General features: G+C 33.0%; 8 protein-coding genes across 8 annotated transcripts; 5 read left to right on the top strand and 3 right to left on the bottom strand.

Annotated features, from left to right (window-relative positions):
• The first annotated feature begins 162 nt into the window (after window positions 1-162).
• Window positions 163-2811, top strand: MONOS_9591 (putative Signal recognition particle 54 kDa protein). Its single transcript, XM_067880107.1, has 5 exons — window positions 163-231; window positions 330-999; window positions 1117-1209; window positions 1479-1963; window positions 2232-2811. Exons 1-5 carry the CDS (start codon window positions 229-231, stop codon window positions 2481-2483), a joined length of 1503 nt encoding a protein of 500 aa, XP_067728678.1. The 5' UTR covers window positions 163-228; the 3' UTR covers window positions 2484-2811.
• A 61-nt stretch (window positions 2812-2872) lies between these two features.
• MONOS_9590 (putative FAS-associated factor 2) lies at window positions 2873-5334 on the top strand. Its single transcript, XM_067880106.1, has 5 exons — window positions 2873-3148; window positions 3230-3568; window positions 3676-3880; window positions 3970-4087; window positions 4323-5334. The coding sequence occupies exons 1-5, from the start codon at window positions 2946-2948 to the stop codon at window positions 4808-4810; spliced, it is 1353 nt and encodes a 450-aa protein (XP_067728679.1). The 5' UTR covers window positions 2873-2945; the 3' UTR covers window positions 4811-5334.
• Window positions 5335-5460: 126 nt separating this feature from the next.
• On the top strand, window positions 5461-8368 carry MONOS_9589 (uncharacterized protein). Its single transcript, XM_067880104.1, has one exon. It carries the CDS (start codon window positions 5491-5493, stop codon window positions 7717-7719), a length of 2229 nt encoding a protein of 742 aa, XP_067728680.1. The 5' UTR covers window positions 5461-5490; the 3' UTR covers window positions 7720-8368.
• Window positions 8369-8542: 174 nt separating this feature from the next.
• On the top strand, window positions 8543-11194 carry MONOS_9588 (uncharacterized protein). Its single transcript, XM_067880103.1, has 4 exons — window positions 8543-8724; window positions 8776-8811; window positions 8893-9094; window positions 9148-11194. Exons 1-4 carry the CDS (start codon window positions 8611-8613, stop codon window positions 10896-10898), a joined length of 2103 nt encoding a protein of 700 aa, XP_067728681.1. The 5' UTR covers window positions 8543-8610; the 3' UTR covers window positions 10899-11194.
• Window positions 11195-11420: 226 nt separating this feature from the next.
• MONOS_9587 (putative copine-like protein) lies at window positions 11421-14315 on the bottom strand. The gene is made up of 10 exons (XM_067880102.1): window positions 14224-14315; window positions 14078-14161; window positions 13924-14026; window positions 13812-13857; window positions 13689-13743; window positions 13510-13617; window positions 13180-13304; window positions 12762-12813; window positions 12360-12454; window positions 11421-12099 (listed from the first exon to the last, which is right to left on the bottom strand). Exons 1-10 carry the CDS (start codon window positions 14284-14286, stop codon window positions 12033-12035), a joined length of 798 nt encoding a protein of 265 aa, XP_067728682.1. The 5' UTR covers window positions 14287-14315; the 3' UTR covers window positions 11421-12032.
• Window positions 14316-15327: 1012 nt separating this feature from the next.
• On the bottom strand, window positions 15328-16377 carry MONOS_9586 (uncharacterized protein; the record flags this gene model as incomplete). Its single annotated transcript, XM_067880101.1, has 2 exons — window positions 15328-16095; window positions 16153-16377. The coding sequence occupies 2 exons, from the start codon at window positions 16375-16377 to the stop codon at window positions 15328-15330; spliced, it is 993 nt and encodes a 330-aa protein (XP_067728683.1).
• A 2648-nt stretch (window positions 16378-19025) lies between these two features.
• Window positions 19026-20805, top strand: MONOS_17457 (uncharacterized protein). Its single transcript, XM_067870379.1, has 4 exons — window positions 19026-19102; window positions 19237-19264; window positions 19328-19830; window positions 19879-20805. The coding sequence occupies exons 1-4, from the start codon at window positions 19100-19102 to the stop codon at window positions 20641-20643; spliced, it is 1299 nt and encodes a 432-aa protein (XP_067728684.1). The 5' UTR covers window positions 19026-19099; the 3' UTR covers window positions 20644-20805.
• A 134-nt stretch (window positions 20806-20939) lies between these two features.
• On the bottom strand, window positions 20940-25497 carry MONOS_9585 (uncharacterized protein). The gene is made up of 6 exons (XM_067880100.1): window positions 25422-25497; window positions 25228-25258; window positions 25125-25161; window positions 23549-25053; window positions 23218-23290; window positions 20940-22887 (listed from the first exon to the last, which is right to left on the bottom strand). The coding sequence occupies exons 1-6, from the start codon at window positions 25473-25475 to the stop codon at window positions 21513-21515; spliced, it is 3075 nt and encodes a 1024-aa protein (XP_067728685.1). The 5' UTR covers window positions 25476-25497; the 3' UTR covers window positions 20940-21512.
• Between the last annotated feature and the right edge of the window lie 1000 nt (window positions 25498-26497).

Raw genomic sequence — 26497 nt, forward strand, 5'->3', positions numbered from 1 at the left:
ACCAAACGGAAATTTTAACTAAATAAATTTTGTATTTATTCTTTCATACACATCTTTGTAATTTTTGACATATGATATTAATAAAAAAATAAAACGTCGTTTATTTTATTATATTTTTTATAAATTTAAATTTCTATATTTTGAAAACATGAAAATCTTACCATTATTGATATTTTTTCACATCATCTTATAATTTTTTGCTGTCTTTGGAAGTCAATTTCATAAAACATGGTTTGAATATATTTATTTCTGCAATTCAAAATTGTTATATTGCGCAATTTGCTAAACGAATTGTTATTGTCCATTCGGTGAAATTTTTTATGAAACAGCTTCTTGAACTTGGAAAAAAGCTCATGGGGGCCTTCAATAAACTGAATGATAGTTTTATTGTTAGCGATGAGGACATTGATGCTGTCATTCGTGAAGTTACAATGGCATTGCTTCAAGCTGATGTAAATGCTGTGTATGTTCAAAATCTTAAAAAAGAAATAAAAGAAGCTCTTGATCCCCAAAAAGTTGCAGATGGTGCTAATAAAAGGGATCTTGTTCGTAACGTTGTTATACAATCACTTATCAAACTTGTCGATCCAGGGAAAGCGCCATATCAACCAAAAAAAGGTCATACAAACATAATTATGTTTGTTGGGTTACAGGGAAGTGGAAAAACAACTACAGTTGCAAAATTTGCACGTTACTACAAGAAAAGGGGATTTAAACCAGCAGTTGTATGCGCAGATACATTTAGAGCTGGTGCATTTGATCAATTGAGGCAGAATGCAGCCAAAGTTGGTGTTCCATTCTTTGGTGATCCAGACGAAAAAGATCCACTTGCAATTGCAGAACGTGGTGTGAATCAACTGAAGAAAGACAAGTTTGACTTGATTGTCGTTGATACAAGTGGTCGTCACAAACAAAGTGCTGATTTGCTTGCTGAAATGGAGAAAGTTGCAGAGAGAATTAAGCCACAGGAAATCATATTGGTGATGGACTCGACAATCGGTGTGTTGATGAGCATTTATTATCTTTTGATTTGTAATTCATTATCTAACTGACTTTTATAAAATCTCTGATTGCATTGTCAAATAATTATTAAAAAAAATTTTTTTACAATTAAAGGTCAATCTGCCTATGATCAAGCCAGTGGATTCAAAGCTGCTGTGTCAATTGGAAGTGTCATCATCACAAAATTAGACGGACACGCAAAAGGAGGTGTGATTTATGTGATGTAACAATATTTCATTGTGTAATGATTATATCTGACGATTTTTTTATACAATTAATGTATTTATTTTTCATTTATGATATTTCCAATTATTTTAATTGTTTTCTGAATAATATTTATTGTAATAATAATAATAATTATTATTATTACTGTTTTTATTCTTTACAAACCTAAATCCATTATATAACTTTTTTTTTCTAACTTATTTATTTATTTATTTATTTATTTATTTATTTATTTATTAATCTCTATTCAGGTGGGGCGCTTGCTGCAGTAGCAGCCACCGGCTCTCCCATCACGTTCCTCGGTACAGGAGAAGACTTCGACTCCTTCCAGACATTCAACCCGGTCTCCTTTGTGTCTCGCCTGGTGGGCAGTGGAGATATACAAGGGATGGTGGAGAAGATAGAGTCAATGAACTTAATCAACAAGTCACCCGAGCTGATCGGCAATTTGGTGGGTGGAGAATTCTGCATGGCTGATCTGAGGGAGCTCTTTGAGATGTTCATCCAGGCAGGGCCGCTGAGCCAGATGATGGAGATGTTCCCAGGGCAGATGGGGCGGATGTTTGAGGAGATGAAGGAGAAGACAGGGGGAGGCAGTGACAGAGACGCACAGAGCAGAATGAGGAACTTCATAACCATTTTGGACTCGATGTCGAAGGACGAGCTGACCTCGACGAAGGCGCTGTCGACAGAGAGAGTGAGAAGAATAGCAAGAGGATCGGGACAGCCACTGGTGGTGTGTGGTGGAGAGAATGAATGATGGATTAAGGAGAGAGAGAGAAAGAGAGAGAAGAGAAGAGAGAGGAAATGGAAAAGGAGTAATATGAAATAATATGAATTTATTATTGTATTTTGTTGAGAGGTTAAGTGAATAATTGAGAGTTATTTTTATATTAATTATTTCATTATTATCACAATTATTCGCTAATCATTTAATTCTGTCTTCCATTTATTTCATTTTGCATATTTTTCAATTTCTTTCTTTCTTTCTCTATCTCATCCAGGTTGTGCAACACTTGATGCTGAACTTCAAGATGTTCAGCCGGATGGGCCAGGCGATGAAGAAGCTGATGCCAAAGGGAATGTCAATGAAGGAGTTTGCTGATTATAACCCGATGGAAGATGGGAAGCATATGACACAGCAGCAGATGAAGGCGCTGCAGTCGATGATTCCAGTCGATGCGATGCGGCAGATGGGCGGAATGTCTGGGATGATGAACATGATGAAGCAGATGGCGAATATGAAGAAGAAGTAGAGGGAGGAGGAGAGGGAGAGAGAATTTATATGAGGATGTGAAGGAGGTTGAGTTATTTGAAGGAAGAAAGGTTCTGAAAGAAAAGAATTACAAAGGTGAAAGCTTCAAATAAATATAAAGGGCACTTCACGGCTATCGCGTTCAAAATGATTGTTTTAAAAATTTATAATTTTTTCATAAATAGATTTTTATGTACTTTGTTGTTATGTCTTTGATCCTTTATTTGGATTTGACGTATTAACACGAGAGTTAAGATTCCCGCTATCTCTTTTCTTTGCTTCTTTTCTTATCATTACACCAAAAAAATAGTCAAAATGAGAAATTCAAAGCTATGGACTTGTATCAAGTTAACCCTTTTCGAAAATTTTCCTTTATTCTGAATCACCCATAATTATATTTCCATTATCTCATATATTGTTGTTGTACTGAATTTAAAAGGATATAATTTTTGCAAAAGTGGTTATGAGAAATATAAACAATGATAAAAGAACTGCAACAACAAAAATAACATTTAATGAATTTTTCAAGACATTTTGCGCTCCAAAACAAACTCCGAAAATGGAAGATTCATTTATGGAAGCATTTCTTCGAGCAAAAAAAGAAAGATGCGCCATATTGATTTATTTTCATTGCGATGATCATATTCATACAGACAATTTTTGCTTGTGTGTTTTTGTTTTTTTTTTTCTCGAAAATTGATTGCACTTTTATTGAAATAATTATGCAAAAAATATTTTCATGTTAAGAAATACTCTTTGCGACAAGTCTTTTGTAGAATTTGTGGACAGAGAATGCGTGATGGTTGGAGTGAGCTCTTCTCCAAGTCTTCGCGTCAAAGCAGCTTCAAATTCCATATTTTCTTTCTTTCCTAAAAAAACGAGAGTTGTGAAATCTGATGATCTTCCTTTTGTGCAAAGTTTATATGTTCGAGGATATCCAGCTTTAATTGTTGCTGTTCCAGATGACAGAAAACTGATCTTTCTCGAATCATTTTTTGGCTATTATGAACCTGAATACTTGATTGAACGAATAAAACACTCAATTGAAGCTTACGTTAATATTAAACTTAATCAATTTCAAGAAATGTTTGCTGTTTTCAATTTATTTCGAGTATTGAAAAAACAAATTTTCACAATATTTCTTGCTCATTTGTTGAATGAATCAATTCTTATTTCCTGTACAATACTTTCAGGAATACAGCGAATGAATCAGTACGCTTGCGCATGGAGCAGGATGAAGAATACGAAAGAACAAGAGCAATGGATGAAATGAGAGAGAAGGAAAGAGAATTAAAAGAAAAAGAGGAACAAGAGAAAGAAAGAATGATTTTAATTGAAAAAGAAAGAAAAAGGCGAAAGAAAGAAGAACGCTTGCGCAGAAGAATGGAGAGAAGAGAGGTCAGCTTCACTTTGTTTATAATGAGATGATGCTAATTGAATTGCTTTTCCTTATTTATTTGTTAACTTCTAATTTATTGAAACATCAGAAAATAATAAAAGCAATTAAAGAAAGCAAAGCGCTTCTTCCAGAAGCACCTTCGTCTGATTCACCTGACACAATAACAATCTCCTTTGCCTTTACAAGCAGTCCATTTTCATCAGAATGTTTGTCAATAAATGTTAACCAATTGATCATTTGCATTTTTTGAAGTGAAATATTTTCGTTGAATGTATTTTTTTTTTTCATATTTTTGTGTTTTGCATTTGCAGTGAAGATTAATAGCTTTCAATTTATTCTTTGACTTGTTAATGATTTTATAAAATTTAATTTAATTATTTAAAAATTCATTATTAACAATTTATTATTATTATTATTATTATTTCTCCCAAATTCCCTCAGCCCTCCCCTCTCCCCCGCCGGCAAACCGGGTTGTCCGCACATTCAACAAGAACACAGACACACTTCTGTCTCTTCTCCACTTCATTCAGTCGCTTGGCTTCCTCATCCAATCACACTCTCTTTCGCAGCTGTATCCAAGCAGGGTGTTGTTTTCGCCTTTGGAAGAAGAAGAGGAGGGAGAAGAAGAAGAGGGAGAGGAAGAAGAAAGAGAAGGAGAAAGTGGAAGGAGAATGAAGGAGGAAGGAAAAATAAAAGGAAAAGATGATGATGATGATGATGATGATGAGAAAATGATGAAAGTTCTGTTTCAGAAGTACAAAGTTAATCAACGTTTGTGCGATTTCGGGTTTGATTCGCGAAGAGAAGCACTGATTGTTAAGAGAGAGTTGCAAGATGAAGAGGAAGAAGAGGAAGAGGAAGAGGAAGAGGAAGATGAGGAAGAAGAAGAAGAAAAGAAAGAGGAAAAAGAAGAAAAGAAAGAAAAATAGGAAAAAAAACATTTCTGTAAAGAAGAAAAGGAAAAAGAGAACGAAAAAAACGAAAAAGAAGAAGAGAAAGAAAGAAAGAAAGAATACACAGAAGAGAATATTATCAAAGGAGTTTTTTCAATGAATCCAAAAAGTTGAGCAAATCTTGTTATCAATTGTTGAAGAAATTTTCTTTATATAAAATTCCTTCATGAAAAGATTCTGATGATAGAAATGGATGCTTTGCTTGAACTTTAAACATATTTCAGCTCAACTTCTGTTCACAAGAATTTATTTGTGAAAAGGAAAAACTTTCATTCAACATATTCATGTGTGAGTATTATGTTTTGCAAATCGCAATTTTAAGCAGCTTTGATCAGTGCAAAAGTAATATTGATTCGTTTTATTTGTCTCCGTTTCTTCCGTCTTATTATTACTATTTTTATTTCCAATTCATTTTCTAAATTGCGTTGAAATTTCTTTTTGTTTCACATATTTAGTTTTTTATTCAAATATCAATGAATAACAGCTTAAAAAACATTCATATATCAACATTATATCTCGTCTGAAATGATAATTAATATTGAAAAAATTCTATATGTGTAATGTGGAATTTTGAATTTGAATATCATCCATTCATAAATAATGTCGAATTATATTTATTATATCTATTCTGATCTTTTTATTGTTTATTGTTTGCGATGACTGCTTTATGCGTTTTGTTTTTAAGTTCATTAATTATTTGTGAGGACTCTTTCAAACATTTATCTGAACCAATCATCCTGCAAGATAACGATGAATTAAATTATCGACTTTTGCTTCAACAAAGTTTGCGTGCTCTCAGGCAACAAAAGGCAAACAATGAATTTGCAAATTTGAACGAACGTAAAAATACGATTCTTGATAGATACTCATTGGAGAATGATAAACCTTTATTTTCTGTGCACAATTCATCTCTCTTATTAATGGATTCAACACTTTTGCCAAGCAGGCTTCAAGAGATGATTCTAATTGATGAATCTTCAAGCGTCCATATTGAAAGATGTTGCATAGCCGCATTTTCTACAATGCATTCATCATTCAAAATGAAAAAAGGGAAACTTCATTTGAGCAATATTTCGATATCTTTTTCGGGAGCTACAAACTTGAATCATGTCACAGATGGGATTTTAAAGGGTGGAGAATTGCTTCTTGAGCAAAGCAATATTATTAATTGTGTGGCAAATGGAATTGGCAGCATTCTATGTAACCGAAACATTGAAAATGTTGTAATTGAAAAATGCAACTTTTTGAATGTTACTCAATCTTCGAACTTTGCTTTAGAAACAATTGCCGCACAACCATTCTGTGTTAACATTGAGAATTCACAAATGCGAAATTCGCAAAACTTTTACGAGGGAGCTTTTGTAGATGGAACAATGGCCAAGTCATTGATAATATTTAATTGCTCCATAACTAATGGACTGAGAACAAAAAACACAAATAAACAACGTATTGTTGTTAAACCAGACTATTCTTTTTCATTTTCAGACTTTATGGATTGCGTTGGAGAACGAGTTAGTGGAGGTGCTATTTATTTAATGGGTGAAGGTCAATTGAATATTAGCAATTGCACATTTCAAAACTGCAGCAACACTGGAATCAATAACCCAGGAGGCACAATTGCAACTCAAACCGGGAAGAACGTATTGAGGATTGATTATTCAAACATTTCACTTGGGCGTAGCGAATTCTCAGGAGGAGGAGTTTATGTGTGCGGAAAGCTGAGCTTGAAATACAGCCATTTCAACAATTGTTCGTGTGGTGGCGGCAATGGAGGTGCGTTGGCAATGCCAAATGTCACATCTTTCTCGGAGGTGTACGATGTAAAGTTTGAAAACAACGATGCATTGAGTTTTTCTAATGGAGGAGCAGTTTATTTCGGACACTTGTCAAGCGGAGTGAATATAACCAGTTGTACCTTCGCACACAACTCGGCTTATCAACATGGCGGTGCGTTATACTTTTATGGTGATGCATCTATGTTTTCAGTGTACGAACACGTATACTTTTCTTCAGTGGAATTCTCGTACAACACACTGATAAGTGGAAATCAAGGAAATGATGTATATTTCAACGATGATTACTACAGCATCATTACCTACAGCTCATTTTTCAGCACCACCTCGAAATCATCTGCATATCGCGTGTACAGCGAGAAGTCAGGCAACTGCGACAGTTACATAACTTACACTTCAACCAATTCAGATGTCGCTGCAACACTTCCTGGATGGGTAATTGCTGTGATTGTCATCTCAATCATATCTGTCATTGCAATCCCCTTAATATTCGTGATTCTCTGCTGCTGCGGCTGCATATGCGCTACGCGTCGTTCCTCCACTGCAGGCACATCATCTTACATGCCAGTTGCAACGCCCCAGTCGTCTGTAGTTGTGGTGCAAGGATACGGCACCCAACAACAACCTCCTCCTCCCAACATGCAGATGAACAAAAGCTACACACCACAAGGGCCAGGATACCAGCAGCCAATGCAGGGATACCAGGCTGATCCTCTTGTCTCCTCCAACGGGAGCCTATCAAACTCTCAGAACGTTGCATTCTCCCAACCCCAGATGCCGCAGCAGCTTCCCCAGCAGCAGACACAGTATGTCCCGGCCGGGGCGAATGCATACAGCCAGCAAGGCTATGCTACCACCCAGAGCTACGAGCAGCAGCCCTATGTGCAACAAGGGCAAGGAATGGGTTACAGCACTGCCCCTGCCATTGGCATGCCGTCGCAGGATTCGATGCACTATTCTGCAGGCTCGACGTATCAGCAGATGCCGTATGGTGCACCAGCAGGCTATAACCAGATGCCTCCACAGCAACAGGGCTACATGCAGCAGCCAGACGATGCACGGGCAATGAATGCATCGGATAAAGTGGAGTAGTTGTTTCTGTTGGTGTTCTATTGATTGGAGCTTATTTTATTTCAAAAAAAATGACAGATCAAAGACTTTTGAAGCTGTTTTTATCGCAAATTTGTTGTTTGAGGATTCAGATGAAATGGTTCTGTTTTTAAATTAAAGAAGAGAATTTTCACACAACATCTTGTACAGTGTATTTTTCCTTTGTTTTGTGTTATTTGAAAAGTGAACGCAATTTCTCTAGAGAAATACATTAAGTCTATGCTTTTTTCATTTATTGAATTGTGAGCTCAAATTATTCTCAAATTATTTTTATATCATTTTCACATTGTGTAAATTGATTTTTGAGAGTTAAAATTATTTATTTTAATAATAATTATTTCCTTCTCTATTATAATAAGAGGAATGAGCGTTTCATGTACTTTCATTAGATTATTCCTTTCAGTGAATTGACTTTTTGATTCCTGATTAATAATCTTATTTATTTTTATTTTTTTTTTTTAATTATTCCACAACATTGTATTTGATTTTAACAGATAAATAAAACCATACTAGAGAATAAAATTAATAATATTCTCATGAAGTTTGAGTTGCATTATAAAATTATGCGTTGAAAAGGAGAACAAATATTAAAATATAAGAATTTTCTTTTCACCTTTTCTATTTTACACTCTGAATGAACATTGTTTATTGTAAAAAAAAATTAAAAAGACCGAAATTTATTTCAAAAAATTGATTGGATAATGCTTATTATCATTGAAAACTATTATTCAAATAAAAGATAAAAATGATATTCGCATAATTGGATGATCATCCCGCAACAAATAACAGCAAGAAATTTATTTTCTTTTATAATCCATTTAACATCTTATAAAGTAAGTATAATTGCTTTAGTCTTCTTTATATACCCGTTAGATGGAATGCCCAAATTGCAATGAAATTATAACGACAAACTTCAATCTTCATGTGAATTTTTGCCAAAGAAATCGAATAAAATGCCCCAAATGCAATAGAGCCGTCCTGAAAAATGTTTGCTGAATTTTAATTTTTTTAACAATTCGTTCTATTTTTTTAACGTAGGAATTAGAGCAGCATTTGAAAGATGAACATTATTTAGTTTGAGACTTTTATTCTAAATTTTTCCTTTTCGGTCAATGTGGTTTTTTTTTTTATCTTCATAACATTTTTCATATATAGGAAAAATGCGGTCTTTGTGGGTTGGAGGTAGATCATTTCTTTTTGGAAAAACACAAGTCAGATGATTGCGAAAACAGAGTTATTGGGCGATGCCCTTATTGCGATATTGATTTGTTTCCTCATTCGCCTAAAGATCACGTAGAGGAATGCGGAAACAGAACGGATTTGTGTGAAACGTGCAATCAACGTGTTAAATTAAAAGGTACATATGATTTCAAATTATTATAAATGTTTATTTAAATTTATAAATTGTAGATATGCTGCTCCATGTTGCATCTAATTGCAAGGAACATGTTTTGAATAAGCCCGTTGAAAGACCAAGACAAAATCGAGAAAGTTGGTCCTTACAAGGATGTTCATTCATTTGTCCTTTATGCGACGGTTGTGAGAACGAAAATGCAGCAGAAGTAATGAAGCACATAAAAAGTGAATGCGAATTGAGGGATTTTGTTCTTGAGTGGGCAGAAGAAAACGGGAGGTTCCCACTTCCTGTCCCTGTCAGACGCACATCAACCAGAAATCGCTTTGGTACTATACAAAACACATTTGAGCGTATGCCGGATGAGTTGATAAAAAAACACGAGAAAGAAATACAAAAGCTGGTTATGGAGCATTTCGATGGCTCGCCTTCAAACAATTTCAGAGAAAAAGAAGAAGAAGAAGAAGATGATGATGATGATGATGACGGAGATGAAGAAGATAGAATGAATGCCTTTTTAATGAGAAAAGATAATTCTTTTGCTTATTCAGGTGAGATAAATGAGGAAGAACACAGCGAAGAGAGGAAGATAATACCTGCTGAAAAAGAATACGAAATGATGCAACAAGAGCTAAGGATGATCCAGGAGATAAGTCGAGCTGAGCTGCAGAATCTGAGAAGGGAAAAAGAGTTTGAAAGAAAGAGGGAAAGAGAAAGAGAAAGAGAAAGAGAAAAGGAAAAGGAAAAAGAAAGTGAAAGAAAGAGGAGCAATTACTCATCCATAGGCTACCAAGAAGAAGAGGCAGCGGATCATATTCAGTTCCAGCAGCAGTTCATGCAGAAGAGAGAGAGGGAAAGAAGCAGCGAAAACGAAAGGGCTGATTGGATGCTTTCACAGGCAGAGCGCATTTTCAGCGAGATTCAGAGGAAAAGGAATGAAGGCCAGGAAATGCGTGGGATAAGAGGCATTCGAGGCATTTCACCATTCGAAAATGGCGAGGAAGATAACATTGAATACGAAGAAGACAAAAATATCAGGGAAATTGAAGAGTATCTTGCACAGCTCATTCAGAAAGGGAGAAAAGAAGAGGAAGAAAGAGGAAGAAGGGAAAGCGATGATTTTACAGAGAGGATAGAGAGAGAAGAAAGAGAAGAGAAGAGAGAAAGAGAAGAGAAGCAAAAAAGGGAAGAAATGGAAGAGAAAGCCAAAATAGCGCGAGAGATGGGAATGACAGTGGAAGAATATATCGAAGCGCTGCAAGCAGAAAAGGAGTTGTATTCGACAAAGGAAAGAGAAGGAGCATCGCAAAGAGAAGGAGAATTTGAAGTGCCTGTTGTTGTCCACAAGGAAAAAGAAGGAAGCAAAAGGGAGAGAAACAGCCGTTTGAGACAACAACAGAAGATGGCAGTGAATTCGGCAAGTGCTCCTTCGAAGTTTCTCGATGGGCTTTCAATGCAATCTGCATCTCAGCCACGTCAGCTTCCATTTCATCCTTCTGCTTCTGCTTCTGCTTCTGCTCCTTCCACTTCATCACAACTTTCGTCTGCATCTTCTTCTTCCTCCTCCTCTTCATCTTCGCCTTCATTTTCATCATCATCTTCGTCTTCATCATCATCTTCTTCTTCTTCTTCATCGTCGTCTCCATTGTCATCTTCTTCATCTTCTTCTTCATCTTCTTCTTCATCTTCTTCTTCATCTTCTCTGCACAATTCATTCGAAGCACTACACAACCAGCTGTTCTTTCGTGATGCTATTTTTGAATCTGCGCTTGCTTTTGAAGATGCAATGGAAGAGATGTTTGGGTAAATGAAATTAATTTTTTTGAAGAAATTGCTCATTTTGTGATTGTTATTACTATGATTATTGTTGTTTTTGTCTAAAGCTTCCTATGTTTGAATATCTGATGAATGGAATTAACAAATGAATAATCAAAATTATTGAACAATTTGCAATTTGAAAAATAATTAAAATATTGCTATTTATTTATTTCACATTTAGCTTCGTTTCATTGGTTCCTTTGTGAGCGTCCAATGAACGAAGATTTGGCATTTCATATTTTTGCTTTCTTTTTTATGTTTAGTAAATAATTTGATTGAAATTCTTCTTCCATTTGTTTTTTAGATAAAACTCCGTTCATTTGAACTTTCAAGAGAGTTCAAATGATTATCAGGGTTCATCTTATAAAAGTGATTACAACATTAAAATGCAGTATTTTTTGAGGAATCTTATGAATAACTTTTTCAAATTAAATCTTCAACTATCATAATTTATATAAATTTCTGATAATTGTTTGTTTTTGATGTTGAAATAAAAATTTTCAACAAATTAATTTCACATAATTCTATTGATGTTCAACTGGAAATCCATTGGCAGTTATAACAATAATGAATGAAATAAAACGCATAAACTGAAATGACTGCGAAAATAAACTGAAACATTCATTCATAAAAAATAATGAAAATCATTGAAAATCTCAAAAATTCAAAATTAAAAATTAAGCAATTAAATAAAACGCCTTTGCACTCAAAGACAAAAAATCAAATCAAATCAAATTAAATCAAAAATAAATCATTCAAAAATGAAACTTTTTTGAAAGAAAACAAAAAAATGATAAAAAAAGTCAAAAAATTCCAATAAAAAAAATTTCCATTTCAAAACTTTTGAACACAATCAACAGATGTCAACCAAAATATTAAGAAAAAACAAGAAAAAGCTCACAAATCAATCATTTTTTCCTTTTTAAAGAAAAAAAACATTGATTTTCACATTCACATTCAACAAATTATCAGACAAAAATTCTTTGGACAACACAAAAATTTCCAGTAATGTTACCTCAAATCAATTTCCGATCAGCTCATGCACCTAATGCAATTTTAAAAAAATAAGGTATTTTCAAATGAACTGGAAGAAAACAATCGTTTTGCCTGTTTTATTTTGTATCTAAACACGATTGCCTTCAGAGTCTTCGTCTTGGTCCAAATACTTCAGCTTTCGGATTGCTTTGTACCTGTTTCAGGAAATAGAACAGGGGAAGATTCAAAGAAATAACAAAAAAGGTTAAACATATATACAAATGTATGATCAAATTCGAAACAGAAAACATATAAGTCAATAAAAAAGAAAGAAAGAAAGAAAGAAGTTAATGAAATACGGTATGAATCAAAAAAAATTTTGTTCATTTCGTTTATTTTTAAAAAATATAAGAATAAGAATAATAAATTTGAGATAAATTAGAAATAAATTAGAAATAAAATAAAACTTTCAAACTGGTCAGGAATTTCCTGCAGCGCAGCCACAGCAAAAGCAGGTGCAAAGTTTTCGATGTATCTCTTTTTCAGATTGTGAAAGGCGACAAATTGGAACTGTGTTGTTGAATGAGGTATGAATGTGAGGGTAAAGAAGATTATGATAAGAAGAAGAAAGAATTATCAAGTTGAAGAAATACAAAGAATTAAATAATTAAATAATTAAAATAATGATAATGAAAAGCAAGATATTTTAAAAATAAATATATTTTTATTTATTTTCAATATAAGATTTACAGCAAATAATGTCATCCAAATGGAAAAAACACGAAAATAATATTTAAATAAAAAAAAAAAAAAAATAAAAGATAGAAAATAAAAAGAAAGAAAGAAATATACGAAACACTGTAATGACAAAGCAAACATTATCAAATATTCTTTTTGGAACACGATCATCAAATGTTTCCATTGTTCCCCTATGTGCCATGAGTCATAAATATGAAAGGGATTTATACAAAAGAGGAAAAAGAAAAAGAAAAAGAAAAAGAAAAAGAAAAAGAAAAAGAAAAAGAAAAAGAAAAAGAAAAAGAAGTAAATAAAAATAAATAAAACAGAATAAAAAGAACAGAATATAATTGAATGAATAGTTTCAATTTTTGATCACAATTATGTTTATTAGTCTTCCTCTCCAAAAAATGTCTCTGTACTTCAATCGCAAATACGATTATTTGAAAAAAAACAACCTTAAACGATAAAAATACATTTTTCTCTTTCTTTTTTTTTTTCGTTTTCTTCTTTTCTATCATCAAAACAAAAATCTCAATAAAAAATCTTCCACAAACCATGGACCGTCTCCCACCCCGACACAAATGATAGACAAAGGAAACTTAGAAGCCTCAACAATCGCCTTTGTCGTCTTTTCTTCGCAATTCACCTGGCCATCTGTAAGAATCACAAGGATATGATACTTCAGATTGGGAATCGAGCAAGAGATGATTGGAAAAAGAATTGAAAAAAAAAAAAAAAAAAAACAAATAAATAAAATAAGTTAAAATATTTAAAAAAAATTAAATTAAATAAAAATATTCAAAAAATCAAAACTGTTAAAAATTTATCATTTCTTTTCTCCAATTAAAACTTTTTAAATAAAAAAATCTTTTTTTTTATCAAACAGATTTTTCTTGTTTCACTATACGAATTGCTTCGTTGATTAATGGTGCAAAATCGGTTGGTCCAGAAAGTTGAGTTACAGGCACAAGTTGCTTATAGCGTTCAAGAACCTTAAATTTGTAAAGAGCATTTAAATTTCGCAATAAATCCTTGAATTTATAATGTATTTGCGTCTTTATACCTCTTTGAAGCCATTACAAAATCTATCTTGAAAAAATGGCGTCACAGTTTTATCACTTTTATCAAAAAGAAAGAAAATTATAAAAGCAATTTTATTGAATATATCTTGAGAAAACGAACAAACGTAGATACAGAATCCCCAAAAATATACGCTGGAATCAGATGATCATCTTTGAAACAAAAAATTTATTAAAAACATTAAATAATTTTTAAAACTTTCAAAAATTGTCTCAAACCATCAAAAGCTTCAAGTGTTTCTCCCATAATCTCTATAGCTTCCATATAAGGATTTTTAACTGAAATATCATGTAAACTTCTCCCCTGGAATGTTCTACTTCCCTTTAGACAAAAAAAAATGAGATTAAATGAAAAAACATTTTAAACACAAACAGTTGAAACATTTGACCCAGTAAAATCTATCCCAAAAATCAGATTTGAACTTTCCAATCCTGCTTCTCGAATTGCCTTTTGAACCTTTTCGTTGAGAAAAAATACAAATCAAAGAAGAAGTAAATGCATCAAATAAATGTGAATACTTCCCCTATTGTCTTGTACTGATCAGGAATAAAATGAGGAATTGACGAAGTTGTACAGCCCATTTGATTTTTCACAATCAAAGATCGTCCTTAACCCTTTATAATACTCTCCGTTTAAATAACAAACAACTATTCAATTGACAACAGAATTACTTGTTAAGAATATCATTGAAGACAAAAATGCACACCAAATAATATCTGAAAACTTCGACATCTTCATTTCGATTTTGCAATTACAATCATATTTTTTCATCATTTTTTTCACCGAAACAAAAAGAATCTGAATTGAATCCTTTCGTTCAATTTTTTAAAATTGATTTCATTGTGCATGAAATAACTTTCTTCAACATCCAGTTTATCATTAAGCATCACTTCATAAGAATCATGCTCGTAATAAGGCTCGAACTCTTTCTCCCTCTCTCTGTTTTTCTCCCTTTTTTGTTTATTGTTCAATTTTCAGTTATTTCATAAAATATCTCAGAATTCATTGATGTTCAACAACTCATTTTCTTCCAATTAACAAAGGGAGAATGACGCTCGGCTTTTGAAGATGCAAGGATAAGTTATACAAATACCATTCAATCATTATATCCAACTCGCTAAAAAAATCTAAAAAAAAATCTTTTTTTTTATATTTTTGGATGAAAGAGAGATGTGCAATTCCTCTGTTGAACAGTTTGGTTATTTGCTTGCTGTTTGTGAAATTGTTGTGCAGGATCAAAGCCAAAGAGTGAAAAAGAAGCAAATTCAATAGTGTTCTGACTCTTCTGTTTCTTTTGGTGCCACTTCGCTAACATTTGAAATGGCAAAAAAACATCTTTAGCTGACTCACAGCTTTGTCCACTGATGAATTCTCTGAGAAATTTTGGTAGACTTTTTTGGATTCATCTATTCTTGGTATGCCTGTGCTTTTCTTGTCCAACAGCATTGAAGAGATCTTTTGTCTTTAATTGGATGGCAAAGATAGAGAGAAAAAAGTTCATTTTTCAAAATCTCTAATTTTATTTTTCACACTTTTAGACTGTTTTGAATTGCAAATTGAAGATTAAGAAAAAAAACCTAATTTTTGAGTAACATCGTAAAAAATCAAAACATTTCATTTCTTCAAATAAACAATAAATAATCTTTAATATCATGTGAAAAATTATAAAATATATCATCTGTTGGAAGCACTTCAATGAAGCTTGTCACAATATCTTCGTATCCGCCTTCCTCCAGCTTTTCAAATATCTTTCTTTTAATCTTCCATTTTGCATAATCCAATTCTCGATACTCTGCACTTTCCAATCTATCGCAAAGAGATGTAAATACATAAAAACAGTTCCCAACAGAATCGTTATCTTCAAATGTTTCCCAACAAACACAATCCAAAACTCGCTCAACAGCTCCACTCTTTGCGAAAACATCAGTTTTTTCTTGTATCCACATATCTGAATTTGACATTAAAAGAAAAAACCATGTGCATTTTCCGTATATCGAATTCTTATTACACTTTGCTGCATCGTATAGCTTTGCAACGCACGCAGTTAATCCAATATGCTCTTCTTCATTTCGCACACAAAAAATATCTCCTGTATAAACAGAAATAGATTTCATCCATCTCTTTATTGTATTGAATTCAACTGATTTTTCCAGTTCTCGTTCATTTTTCTTCCAATTCAAGCGTCTCATCAGCTCTTCTAATTCTTTTGTTGCTTCTCTCGCAAAATGCAGCTTATCCACAACTGTCGGTTCCAATCCATAGCCACGATGAAACCTTGTAATCAAAAACCCCCAGGCCGATTGATACCCAAGATGCGTCAGATTGTGATGTTCCTGGTGATGCTTGATGATTTCTGTGATGTCATTGAGATACAACTCCTTTTCAAATTCCTAGCAATTTTCATAAAAGCGAGTTAACATTACAAACGAAACATAAAATACGAAAACATTTTCCGGAGCCATTATGCTCAAAGCCAGCAAAGCCAATTCCACTTCGTTTTGAGTTTCTTCGCTTTCTTCCTTGTTCAATGCAACTTTCAGAAGGCGACGAACCCATATTGGAAGCAATTTCGATGAAGCCACGCTGTTCAACAAAAGAAAGCATTCACACAGATCAGCAAGCAGCTTTTCGTTTTCTTCTTCTTTTTTCTGTTCTTCTTCAAATGTCTCCATAAACCTTTCATACAATAAAGATTTAAAAAAACCATAAAAAAAAATATCCTTCAGCTCTATCCAATATCCAATGTTCTTCAACGGCATAAGTGCGTTTTCCATTGTCATTTTCTTTTCTTCAATCATTTCATGAATTTCATTGAACAGTTCTTTTGTGAAAACAGATTTGAACTCCTTTTCACCCATTCCGCTAATAACTTCATCCATTCCTTTAATTATTTGTTTCTGCTCTATGTCTGTGTTATTCGTCAGTTGAGAGAGTTTCTCTAAAAAAAATTGATAAATAATTAAAATAATTAAAAAACAAAAATACGTTCATTCCACCACTCGTTTCTTTTAAAAATATTGGCAAACTCAAAAATATTTGTCTTTTTGAATGTGACTGTGCAACCGAAAAATTATTTCAAAACAAGAAATAAATTCATTTTTCAGAAATGTCGATTAATAATCGCATCAACATAAATTAAAAATGATAAATCGAAATTTTTAATTAACGCAGGATTCGAAACCTCTTTTGCCATCAATGATTTTTGACTCAAAATTTGAAAAACCAAAAAAAAATAAAAAAACTTCTTTTAAGCAAATAATTAAGGGTAGGCAACCAATAATTCTATAAGCAAAGATTTTTGATTGGTGATTTGCGACAGCCAGAGCATGTTTGAGCTGCTTGGGCGAATGGCTACAGATGCAACAATGTGAGATATAGCAATGCATATGAACAGGGATTATTTTTTCAGATGGTGGAGCGAGTGGCTGTTTGCATCGATTACTTGCGAAAAGGAAGCTGATGGGGGAAATTGCATGAAATTTGAACTTTGCAATATGTTACAAAATACATGACACAATATCGACTACAATATTTTGATGAGAAATAATTCAAGAAAGATGCAAAAATAGCTACGACAATTTCAGAAAAGTTGAAATGAACAGCGAGCTCAATTTTGTGGAAATATGTTTACTTTGCATATCTTTTGGGCAGGAATTGTTTAACTTTTTTTTTATGTGGGGAGGTTGGTTTCGTGGAAAAAGAAAGGGAATTGAGTGGTTGGACAATGGAGGAAGCGAACAGAACGAAGCACTCAGCAGGCGTGAACAACAATCTCATTGCCATTTGTACGAAGCCTGCTGGAAAGCTATCAACAAAAACATGAAGTTGAATTAGTCTTTGAAGAGGAGTTCATTTCTTGTTAATTTGGAGAATATAATCTTTCATCTGATATCATAGCCAACTTCACAACGGATTCTCTGCTTTCAAAGACGTTCTTTGCCAGCCATTTATTATCCAGTTATCTGCTTTTTTGAAGGAAGAGAAACAATTTTGGTGAACAAGAAAGCCAGCTGTGTTGATAATTGCCAATTTATTGGAGATGGGAAAATATTACAAGTCAAAAAGATGGTTTGGTTTTTTTTATTTCATTCATTTTTCTTAAATGGGGTATTTTCAATGAATATAGATTGACCATGAACAGGAATGCCACAGAGAGAGAAAGAAGCACTAGAATCCTTCTCAAAAGAGCTAGAAGCTTTGAGTTTATTCATGTTTGAATTACATTCAACAATGACATTCGTGACTTCCCATCTATTTTTCATGCTTCATCATCGATTAACTCATCTTCTTCTTCTTTGCAGTCATCGTTATTTCCAAGAATTGTTTGATGAGAACAGCCATTTTGATGCTTTCGTTTCAAGACTCACAATTCCGGAGAAGTTGTAGAATTGTACGAAGTGTGAATGTCCTTTGGAAATTGCATGGGATTTTGAGTTGGAGTTGGAGTTGGAGTTGGCGGAATTCAAAGAGAAGAAGAGAAAGGAGGGGATACAGTGAAGGGCAAGAAAACTGGGGAAAATAGTTGTGAACAAGAAAATCAGATTTGAAGAAGAAGAGGAGAGAAGAGAGAAAGAGGAAACAAGCTATTATGAAAGAGAACGCAATATTTTCTAATGAATGAAATGAAAGAAGAAAAGATGTTCCACATTTTGAGGAAAGAAAGCACAGAGAAAGAGAAAGAGAAGAGAAAAAGTATTCTTCCCAATATTCGCTTAAAAAAAAAGATGAAGAAAATATTTGGATTAATTATTACGGTAAACTTCCCAAAAGAAGAGACGAAAGTGGGAATTTTCATGAAGAAAAGGAAAATATTTATGGAAAGAAGAAGCAGAAGATAAAACTAAAGCTGTGAAAATCAATCAAAGAGAAATATTTCTCCGATGCTGCTAATTCTCCGGATTTGGTTCAAAAATCTTAAAAAGTGATATTTTGAGGATATAAGCAGAAGAAGCAAAGGAAACAAATGAAACAAAGGAGACAAAGGATATAAAGGAGATAAAGGAACTAAAGGAGATAATGGAGATAAAGGAGATAAAGGAAATGGAGAAAGATGAAATACAGCAAGCAGATGATTAGAGCGAAGAGGGATATAGTTTTTTTATTTTTTATTTTATTATTTTTTTATTTTTTTTTTTTTTTTTTTGGATAATCATGTTTTAAATGTTTCTTTCAGAATGCATCATAAAATATGATAATCTCATTTGCAATGCATTCATAAAAGATAATTTTTCTTTTTCTTTGGTAAATTTTCACTCATTGTTCCCTCATTTGGTGATAAAAATTGTTGTTCAAAAAAAAAAGTTTTGATCAAAATGTCCATAACAATAAGCAAGAATAAATTGAAAGTTGTTTTCAACATTAAACATTTTCATAAAAATACTAATATTGAATCAAATGGTATAAATTTTGATATTCTCATGGATATTTAAGGCTTCTATTTGTCATCAACTCCTTCTTTACAAACATGTTAACCATCAATTTGAATTGCAATTTGTGGATATTTGATGATTTCCATGAAACCAAAAATGCAGGAAATAAATGTCACAGATAGGTTCACTTGTTTGCACTTATAGTTTCATTCCAATTTTTGATAATTGAGAAATTTTCTTTTTCAATTTTCAGATTTGCTAGATAAACTAAAATACTCCTCTAATGCTGAGCAAAAACAAATTATTGAAGAGATGAATGAACTTATAGATGATATGGGAGAAGTGGAAACTGAAATTGTTTTCACAACAGAACTATTCGACAAGATAGAATTAATGATTGAAGAAAAGAACTTATCATTGGAAGATTCTATTTTGTTACTGAAGCGGGTTGGGCGCTGCAGCATGCTAAAGTTAGTGACTAATTATAGTTTTGTCAATTGTTCGTTGAGGAAAAGATTTGAAAAGTTGATTATTGATGAAGATAAAAAGAAAGAAGGTGAGGATCAAAAGCTATTGATTGATCTTTGCGAATGCTATCTAATGCTGATTGTTTCTTTTAAAAATGTATCAAAAGAAATGATTTCTGTATTGATTCCTTGCATCATGAAAGTTGCTTTGTACAAGGAGGAAAACGAGGAAACTCAAAAAGAAGTGGAAATGGCATTGCTTGCTTTGAGTTACGTAGAGAAATATGACGTTTGAGCATTCATGATTTCGTTTTTATTGAATTATTTATTTGATTAGGAAATTGAAAAGGAACTGTTTTTGAAAGATATTAAAGAAATCATCACAAATCACCAAAAGCGTAACAATCTGACACGCTTTGCATATCAAGCTGCTTGGCAATTTTTGATCTACAGACTATGCAGGGATGAAAGTTTGGAAGACATAATTGTGAATGAGCTTCATTTTGGAAGAGAGGCAAGAAGAGAGTTGGAAGAACTGTCAAGAAGTGTGGATTGGAAGAGAAATTATGAGGAAAAAGGAGAAAAAGAAGCTAAAGATGCGCTAATAATCAAAAGATGGCTTCAAACGTTTGAGTCATATCTTGAATCGTGTGAACTGTGGAATGAAGAATATGTCGAAGTTTTCAACAGCATTGTTCAGGTGTTGAGTTCAGCAAAGGTGAATAACAGAGAAATTAGCTACGGGTGCATCCATTTATTTATGACAGCAGCAGAAAACAGTTTTATCAAAATTGAAGACTTGCTGAAAAGTGGAGCGGCTGATGCTGTTATGGAGGGGATTCATCAACCAACTATGGATAATGATATCATATGTATGTATTTGGAATTTTTTGAAATTATTTCGTTGCGATTGAAAGAAAAAAAGGATGATGAAATCGAAGAAGCAAAAAGAAAAGAATTGAAAAAGAAAGTGTTTGAAAAGATGGAAGAAGTTGGAGACGAAGATGCGATCATGAGCTTTTATAAAATACTTCCATTTCTTGCCAGCATAAAGTATTTCTTCGTATCATCAAACATTAAATATTACTTTGTGAATGTTTGAGAAAATGAAATGTTGAACATTTTTTCAATCAAAATTTTAATTTTATTATATCTTTGATTTATCATTTCGCTGCTTTAACAAAATATTTGAATTTTGTTTGAATTTCGTGAAACACTTTAAAATTATCAACATTAACAAATAACAAGTTCTTATCAAAATTAAGATTTATTTCTAACAATTTATGTAAGTGATATTCGAATAAAAATATTTTATGTTCCTTTGTTGATTTGGATTAACTGTAAATATCGTATGATATTTTTTTGTTTAAAAAAGTGTGTTCGTAAAGAAAAGGATAAGATGCATTTTGATTTTCTTCATATTGTTTCATAAAAATAATCAGAAAAATGTCAGATTCGAAAAAGTTGAAACAGTCCAAAAAATCAATGAGGAGAAAGATAAAAATTCATGAAAAAAGTTATACGACAAATAACAAACAAGAAAATCAACGAGAATACGTTTTTAATAAAATCATATATCCATTTATTAACCTGAAATTTTAGGAAAATAGGATGAGTTGATATTTCAAATAAAAAAAGAATTTTTTAAGTTGTTTTTTATTTAAAGGGAAAAAAAAAGTGACTTTTAAAAAGCTTTTCTCAAAATTGTAAAAAAATGGAACTATATGACTGATTTTCAAATAAAAAAAATGCGTTAAACTTTAAAGAAAATGATAGATTGTAATAACATACAGCAAAAAAATTAATAATAAAAAACACTTTAATGTGTCTTTTTTTATAATCGGATTTTTCAATTATTGTAAATAAAAAGAAAATTACAGACTCACATCAACCAATAAACCAACTCACTTCCACATTTCGCTCCTCCTTTTAAAATCAAAGCAGGATATTCAGCAACATCTTCACATAAAGTTACATGCTGTTGAAAAAGTTAAGAGGGCGTTTGACTTTCTTCTTAATACCTAGATCTGAAAAATTAGAAGGGAATGCAAATGGTCTTGGAAGATCGATGTCAGAAGGATTATAATATGAATGGATCCGATTTGAGTGATTTTTGCTGAGTTTCGGGGTTACCCTCGGAAGCATCCAGAACAATTGCAAATTCCCATGCGCCATTGCTGCCTCAACCACATCGCGTATTCCAGACTCTTCAATTGCATCGTCCAGAAGCCAAAGAAGGTGTGTTCCTGTGTCGTCTTCCTTCTCCACCTCAGCTATTTCCTCGTCCATGCTAACAAGTGGGACAATCTTGGGCTTTGTGCGTCGACGGCTGTTTGCATTGCTGAGATCCGGAGGCAGGCAAATAACATCGTCAAGCTGCGAAATATTGTCCCAGGAAGGGGCATTAGGCGCACCCCACGGATTGTCCATGTGTTCTTCGATGAATGCATTCCTCTTTGCAAGAGCATCATTGATAGGTCCAATCATCTCAAGTCTATTCAGCCGAGAAGAAAGAGAGAACGCAACACACTTTTCATGGAGCACTTTGATTGCCATTAAAAGCATTTTGTCCAGCGCTGCGCCTTTTGAGGCCATCCACTCAAGCAGCCGGGAAACATAGCCCATCTCAAAAACATACGGCAGCTCCTTCACAACAGACGTCAAAACTGCAACCACCAAAAACTCAGCATTGATCTGAGCTGATTCAAGTGATCGAGGAATAAGAATACCGCTTCGTAGACCCGTAATCGTTATCGGAGCAGCAAGCGGAAATGGATTTGCAATCTTCTCCATCAGCCGATGGAAAATGCTGTCAAGAACAATTTTGTCGGCTAAGTCTGGCACATTCAAAGTGTTGATGGCCAAGAATGAGCAAATGTAATGGAACCGTTGAGATGAGAGAGAAATGTGGTATTTCAAAGGAGTGAAGAAGGATGGATATGAGCTGATCAAATGTAGAATAAAATTGGCACCGACAGATTCGGATAAGCTCATTGTGAATTCGTAACTATCGTAATAATACGAAATTCTATACTTTTCGCAGGCACGCTCAAACTCAGCATAGCTGGTATAATCACTGAGACGAGGCTTCGGAAAAAACTGAGCAATCCTGAATTTGCAAGGAGAACGAGCAAACATGTTTGGATTTGTGCATCCTTTGTATTCTTTTTCTCCTTTCTCTGCATCCCTTTTGACTGCGTCTTCCATTTCCTGCTCGATGCAGTCCAGTTCTGTCTGCAGATCACTTTCAAACATCGGAGCCAAACGCCTGCACAAAGCGTCTGAATGATTCGACAGATCAGACAGGCAGATCCAGCTGTAGTGTTCAAATGCCCTGTGCGGAAATCTGAAAAGAAGACAAAATAAACCCCAGAAGTTTCCCGAAGGGAAAATGCATTTAATGAAAATTTCGTTTGAATAAGAACATTTAAGCGAGAGTTGTTGTTGAATTAAATTGTCCAAAATACAAAAAAAGACGAAAAGAACAAACAAAATGAGTTTGTGCATCGAAAATAGAATTTTTATAAGCAATAGGTTTAAGCAAATTACCAAAAAAAAAAAATTAAAAATAAATAAATAAATAAATAAATAAATAAATAAATAAATAAATAAATAGAGAGAGAGAGAGAGAGAGAGAGAGAGAGAGAGAGAAAGAGAAAGAGACTCAAACACATACTTGATTAAACGTGTAAAAGCAGCAGCAGCTTTTATCACAATTGACTCGGGCAATGGTTTTTCCAAGTTTGGCACTGAATACATAGCAGTGTAGAATTCATGATTTTTGGTGCAAACAGAAGCAGTCCCATAAAACATTGCGCATTCACAATTTCCCAGCACAAATGAAACCGTCGCACAAATACAAGAAAATTCAGATAAAATCAGCATTTAATGAATATCAGAAAGAGTCAAGGAGAGAATTTTAAAAGTCAACAACAACGTTTGAAATTGAAACGAATAATAAATTGATTTTTATCAGATTAAAATTCAAGCAGAAAATGATTGCAAACAGTTGTTGTTCAAAAAGTGAATCATGAAAACCAAAACTTCCCTGATCCGCTGATATTTGCGCTGGTAATCGCATTCAGTAAAATCCACTTTTGCGTACATAAGGTATTGTTCATCATCACCTTCGTTTTCTTTTTCTTTTTCTTTTTCTTCTTTCCCTTCCTTCTCTTCCTTCTCTTCCTTCCCTTCCTTCTCTTCTTTACTCTCTTTTGCAGCAGCCAACTCCTTCTGCTTCGTTCTTTCATATTCTTCTTCTTCTCCTTCTTTCAGCTCCAAGCTGTCCACAAGCACACATAGTATACTTTTCACTTGAAAGGCAGGAGTTTTATTGCATCTCAAATCGTAAAGCGCAAATACAGCCTTCAGTCTCACAGAAACGGGAATTAAATCTAAGTTTTGCAAAACAAAATCATTTGAAGAAGAATCAGACAAAGAGGAAGACATCATATCTGATTCTAAAGAAGAAGAAGAAGAAGAAGTTGATGTTGAAGCTGAGTTTTGTCCGAAATTTTTATTTTCTCCGTCTTTGCCTTCCTTCTTTTTAAGTTGTTTGCGCTTCGTGCTGCTTTCTTGTTTGGCAGGAAGCTTCTTTTCTGATTTTCCAATTCGAGTTTTCGAATTATTTCCTGTTCTTTCTGCACTTTTTGTTCCTTTTTTTGGCTTTTTTGCTTTCAATTTTGTTTCTTTGTTTTCTTCTTCAATGCCTTCAACATCCTCTTTTTCTTCTTTTTCAATTACAACATTTTCCAAAATATTGTAAAGATTGTATCTAGTCATCTTTTTGCTTTCCACCTCCTTAACAATTCCTCTCTTCCTATTTCCCACAATGATTTCCATAAGAACACCTCGAAATCCGTAGCTTTTAAACGCATCCATGAAATTGTAATTGGTGCGGCAGCCATTCTTCAGGACAGAGCGGTACATAAGGCAAAGAGCATCAATCGCATCTGAAAGGCCATCTGCATTCTGACATCGGATGAGGATGTCGTCCAGCCCATCCAGCACACGCTGCCCAACCAGCCTGATTGCCTCGCTCGAGTCGTTCATTCGCACAACATTCAGAAGAAACTTCGACAGAACAGACAGCGTCTCGTCGTTCTCTGAAGCATGGATGCTCTCCACAACAGCAGGAATCAAGCTGCACTTGATGACAATTTGCTTGAGCAAGGGAGATGCCAGAAAATCAGACTGCGTAACCTTTTCTGAAGCAGCATTTTCTTTTCCACTTATTTGTCTTTCACTGTTGTCAGCTTTTTGTTCTATCGCCACTTCTTTAAGCTCATGAAATCCCTTCGAATATGAAAATGGATTTGTAAGCATCTCCAGCACCATTCCATAAGTTCTTATAACTTCATCTTCTCCAACTTTCAAGATTCTGGATCCATATTCCAACAAATCATTCAGTATTTCCGATGGGACCGTTTCCATTTTTCCAAAAAACTTCTTCAATAGTTCAAGGGCTTCTTTCGAATCCGTTCGAAGATCATCCATCTTTGGCGAGCGCGAACTGAATTAATAAAAAAAAGAAAAGAAAAGATATTCTTTCAAAAAAAACAAATCAAAAAATAGTTTTCACACTGAAATTTTTTACAAATCTCCTTTAACTTTTCGGTATCTTTTAAACATAATTCAAAGATGGTATTTCATTGATTTTTTAAAAAATAGTTATTAAAAAGCTAACATTCATTGTTTTCTGGTAAAATTTCTCTATCCTGATTGCATGCAAATTTTTGAGTAAATTCCAAATTTTTTAATAATGTTCAATGTTCATATTTTATAGATGTGGATTAATAAAAAAAGAAATAATTTCAATTGAAACATAAATAATTCAGAAATGATAATATCAATTGGAAAATAAATAAAATATTGCAAAACTCTGCAAATTTGTGCGTCTTCGATATCGTCTTTCTTTTTTGAGAATCTTTTCATTTTATCAAAAAATCATTTGTTTATGGCTTTATCAAGATCTTTGTTTCTATTTGAAAAATCTCACACATCTTCAAAATTCTGCGAACAACTTTAATATCACAATTAAATATATAAATAAAATGAAAGGGAATAAAATGAATCAATAGGTTTTATTCTTTCAACAACAACAACAAAAAAAAAAAAAAAAAAAAAAAAAAAAAAAAAAAAAAAAAAAAAGTGCCGGGCACTGACTGACTCGAGCCCACCTTTTTCAAGGTGACGCAGATGTTTAGAAACAATTTAAGAAAGCATAACTTTTTCAGGAATGTTGATTCTTCAAAAGTGATATTTTTTTGGAAAGAATTTTTCGTTCAAAAGATAATGAATGAAAATCGTTAAAAATAACAATGTTTGAGATAATATTCATCAAACAATTGTCTATGAAGATAGAAAATACTTTTCAGTTCATATTTACAAATATTCGAAGAAAATTCTCAAACAAAATTATGAAATGAAAAAATATGGATAAAAAAATCATCATCCACATTCATTGCTGAATTTGATTTCGTAAAGAAAAGCTCAACTCTTAATTACAATAATTGTTTTTTATAATTGACAATGTCAATATGTCAAAATTTTTTTGAAAAGTTCCTTTTGTTTAATTTTCAAATAAAGAAAAAATTTCATATTTCGATCAAATTTCTGTTCCCACTCACAAAATTCCGCTGTCATGAAAACAAAATCTTGACAATGTGATATTTTATGCTCTGGTGAAAGTTGGCCTGTGGAAACAGAAAATTGATTGAAAAATGAAATTTTTGTTTCATTTGAAAATAAAACAAAAGAAACTTTTTAAAAAAAAATTGGCATATGGCTGATCCTTTTTGAAATTAAACTTTCGTTCGAGTTTTGATTAAAGTTTTATTCTCAATGGGATTTTGGAAAAAAATGAGTTGAAATAGTGAACACTTATTATTTATGATATTGCGAATGGAAAAATAAATTTTGATACATATCCCATGGATATTTAAATTTTGATCAAA

This window comes from Monocercomonoides exilis, assembly GCF_001643675.1.
Source record: "Monocercomonoides exilis strain PA203 chromosome Unknown scaffold18-1597598, whole genome shotgun sequence".
Lineage (NCBI taxonomy): Eukaryota > Preaxostyla > Oxymonadida > Polymastigidae > Monocercomonoides > Monocercomonoides exilis.

Excerpts from the sequence above, each read along its gene's own strand:
- MONOS_9591 (XM_067880107.1), top strand. Across the intron at positions 1,000-1,116 it reads GGTGATGGACTCGACAATCG|GTCAATCTGCCTATGATCAA; the intron begins GTGTGTTGATGA and ends TTACAATTAAAG. Across the intron at positions 1,210-1,478 it reads AGACGGACACGCAAAAGGAG|GTGGGGCGCTTGCTGCAGTA; the intron begins GTGTGATTTATG and ends ATCTCTATTCAG.
- MONOS_9590 (XM_067880106.1), top strand. The coding sequence starts at position 2,946 with ATGAGAAATATAAACAATGATAAAAGAACTGCAACAACAAAAATAACA. Across the intron at positions 3,149-3,229 it reads CATACAGACAATTTTTGCTT|AAATACTCTTTGCGACAAGT; the intron begins GTGTGTTTTTGT and ends TTTCATGTTAAG. Across the intron at positions 3,881-3,969 it reads GAAGAATGGAGAGAAGAGAG|AAAATAATAAAAGCAATTAA; the intron begins GTCAGCTTCACT and ends TTGAAACATCAG.
- MONOS_9589 (XM_067880104.1), top strand. The coding sequence starts at position 5,491 with ATGACTGCTTTATGCGTTTTGTTTTTAAGTTCATTAATTATTTGTGAG.
- MONOS_9588 (XM_067880103.1), top strand. The coding sequence starts at position 8,611 with ATGGAATGCCCAAATTGCAATGAAATTATAACGACAAACTTCAATCTT. Across the intron at positions 8,725-8,775 it reads ATAGAGCCGTCCTGAAAAAT|GAATTAGAGCAGCATTTGAA; the intron begins GTTTGCTGAATT and ends TTTTTAACGTAG. Across the intron at positions 8,812-8,892 it reads TGAAAGATGAACATTATTTA|GAAAAATGCGGTCTTTGTGG; the intron begins GTTTGAGACTTT and ends TTTCATATATAG.
- MONOS_9587 (XM_067880102.1), bottom strand. The coding sequence starts at position 14,286 with ATGGGCTGTACAACTTCGTCAATTCCTCATTTTATTCCTGATCAGTAC. Across the intron at positions 13,858-13,923 it reads AACACTTGAAGCTTTTGATG|ATGATCATCTGATTCCAGCG; the intron begins GTTTGAGACAAT and ends TTTGTTTCAAAG. Across the intron at positions 13,744-13,811 it reads TTTGGGGATTCTGTATCTAC|TGATAAAACTGTGACGCCAT; the intron begins GTTTGTTCGTTT and ends TTTTGATAAAAG.
- MONOS_17457 (XM_067870379.1), top strand. Across the intron at positions 19,265-19,327 it reads TGTCACAGATAGGTTCACTT|ATTTGCTAGATAAACTAAAA; the intron begins GTTTGCACTTAT and ends TTCAATTTTCAG. Across the intron at positions 19,831-19,878 it reads GTTACGTAGAGAAATATGAC|GAAATTGAAAAGGAACTGTT; the intron begins GTTTGAGCATTC and ends TTATTTGATTAG.
- MONOS_9585 (XM_067880100.1), bottom strand. The coding sequence starts at position 25,475 with ATGAAAAGATTCTCAAAAAAGAAAGACGATATCGAAGACGCACAAATT. Across the intron at positions 25,054-25,124 it reads GAGATTTGTAAAAAATTTCA|TTCGCGCTCGCCAAAGATGG; the intron begins GTGTGAAAACTA and ends TTATTAATTCAG. Across the intron at positions 22,888-23,217 it reads GCTTTTACACGTTTAATCAA|ATTTCCGCACAGGGCATTTG; the intron begins GTATGTGTTTGA and ends TCTTCTTTTCAG.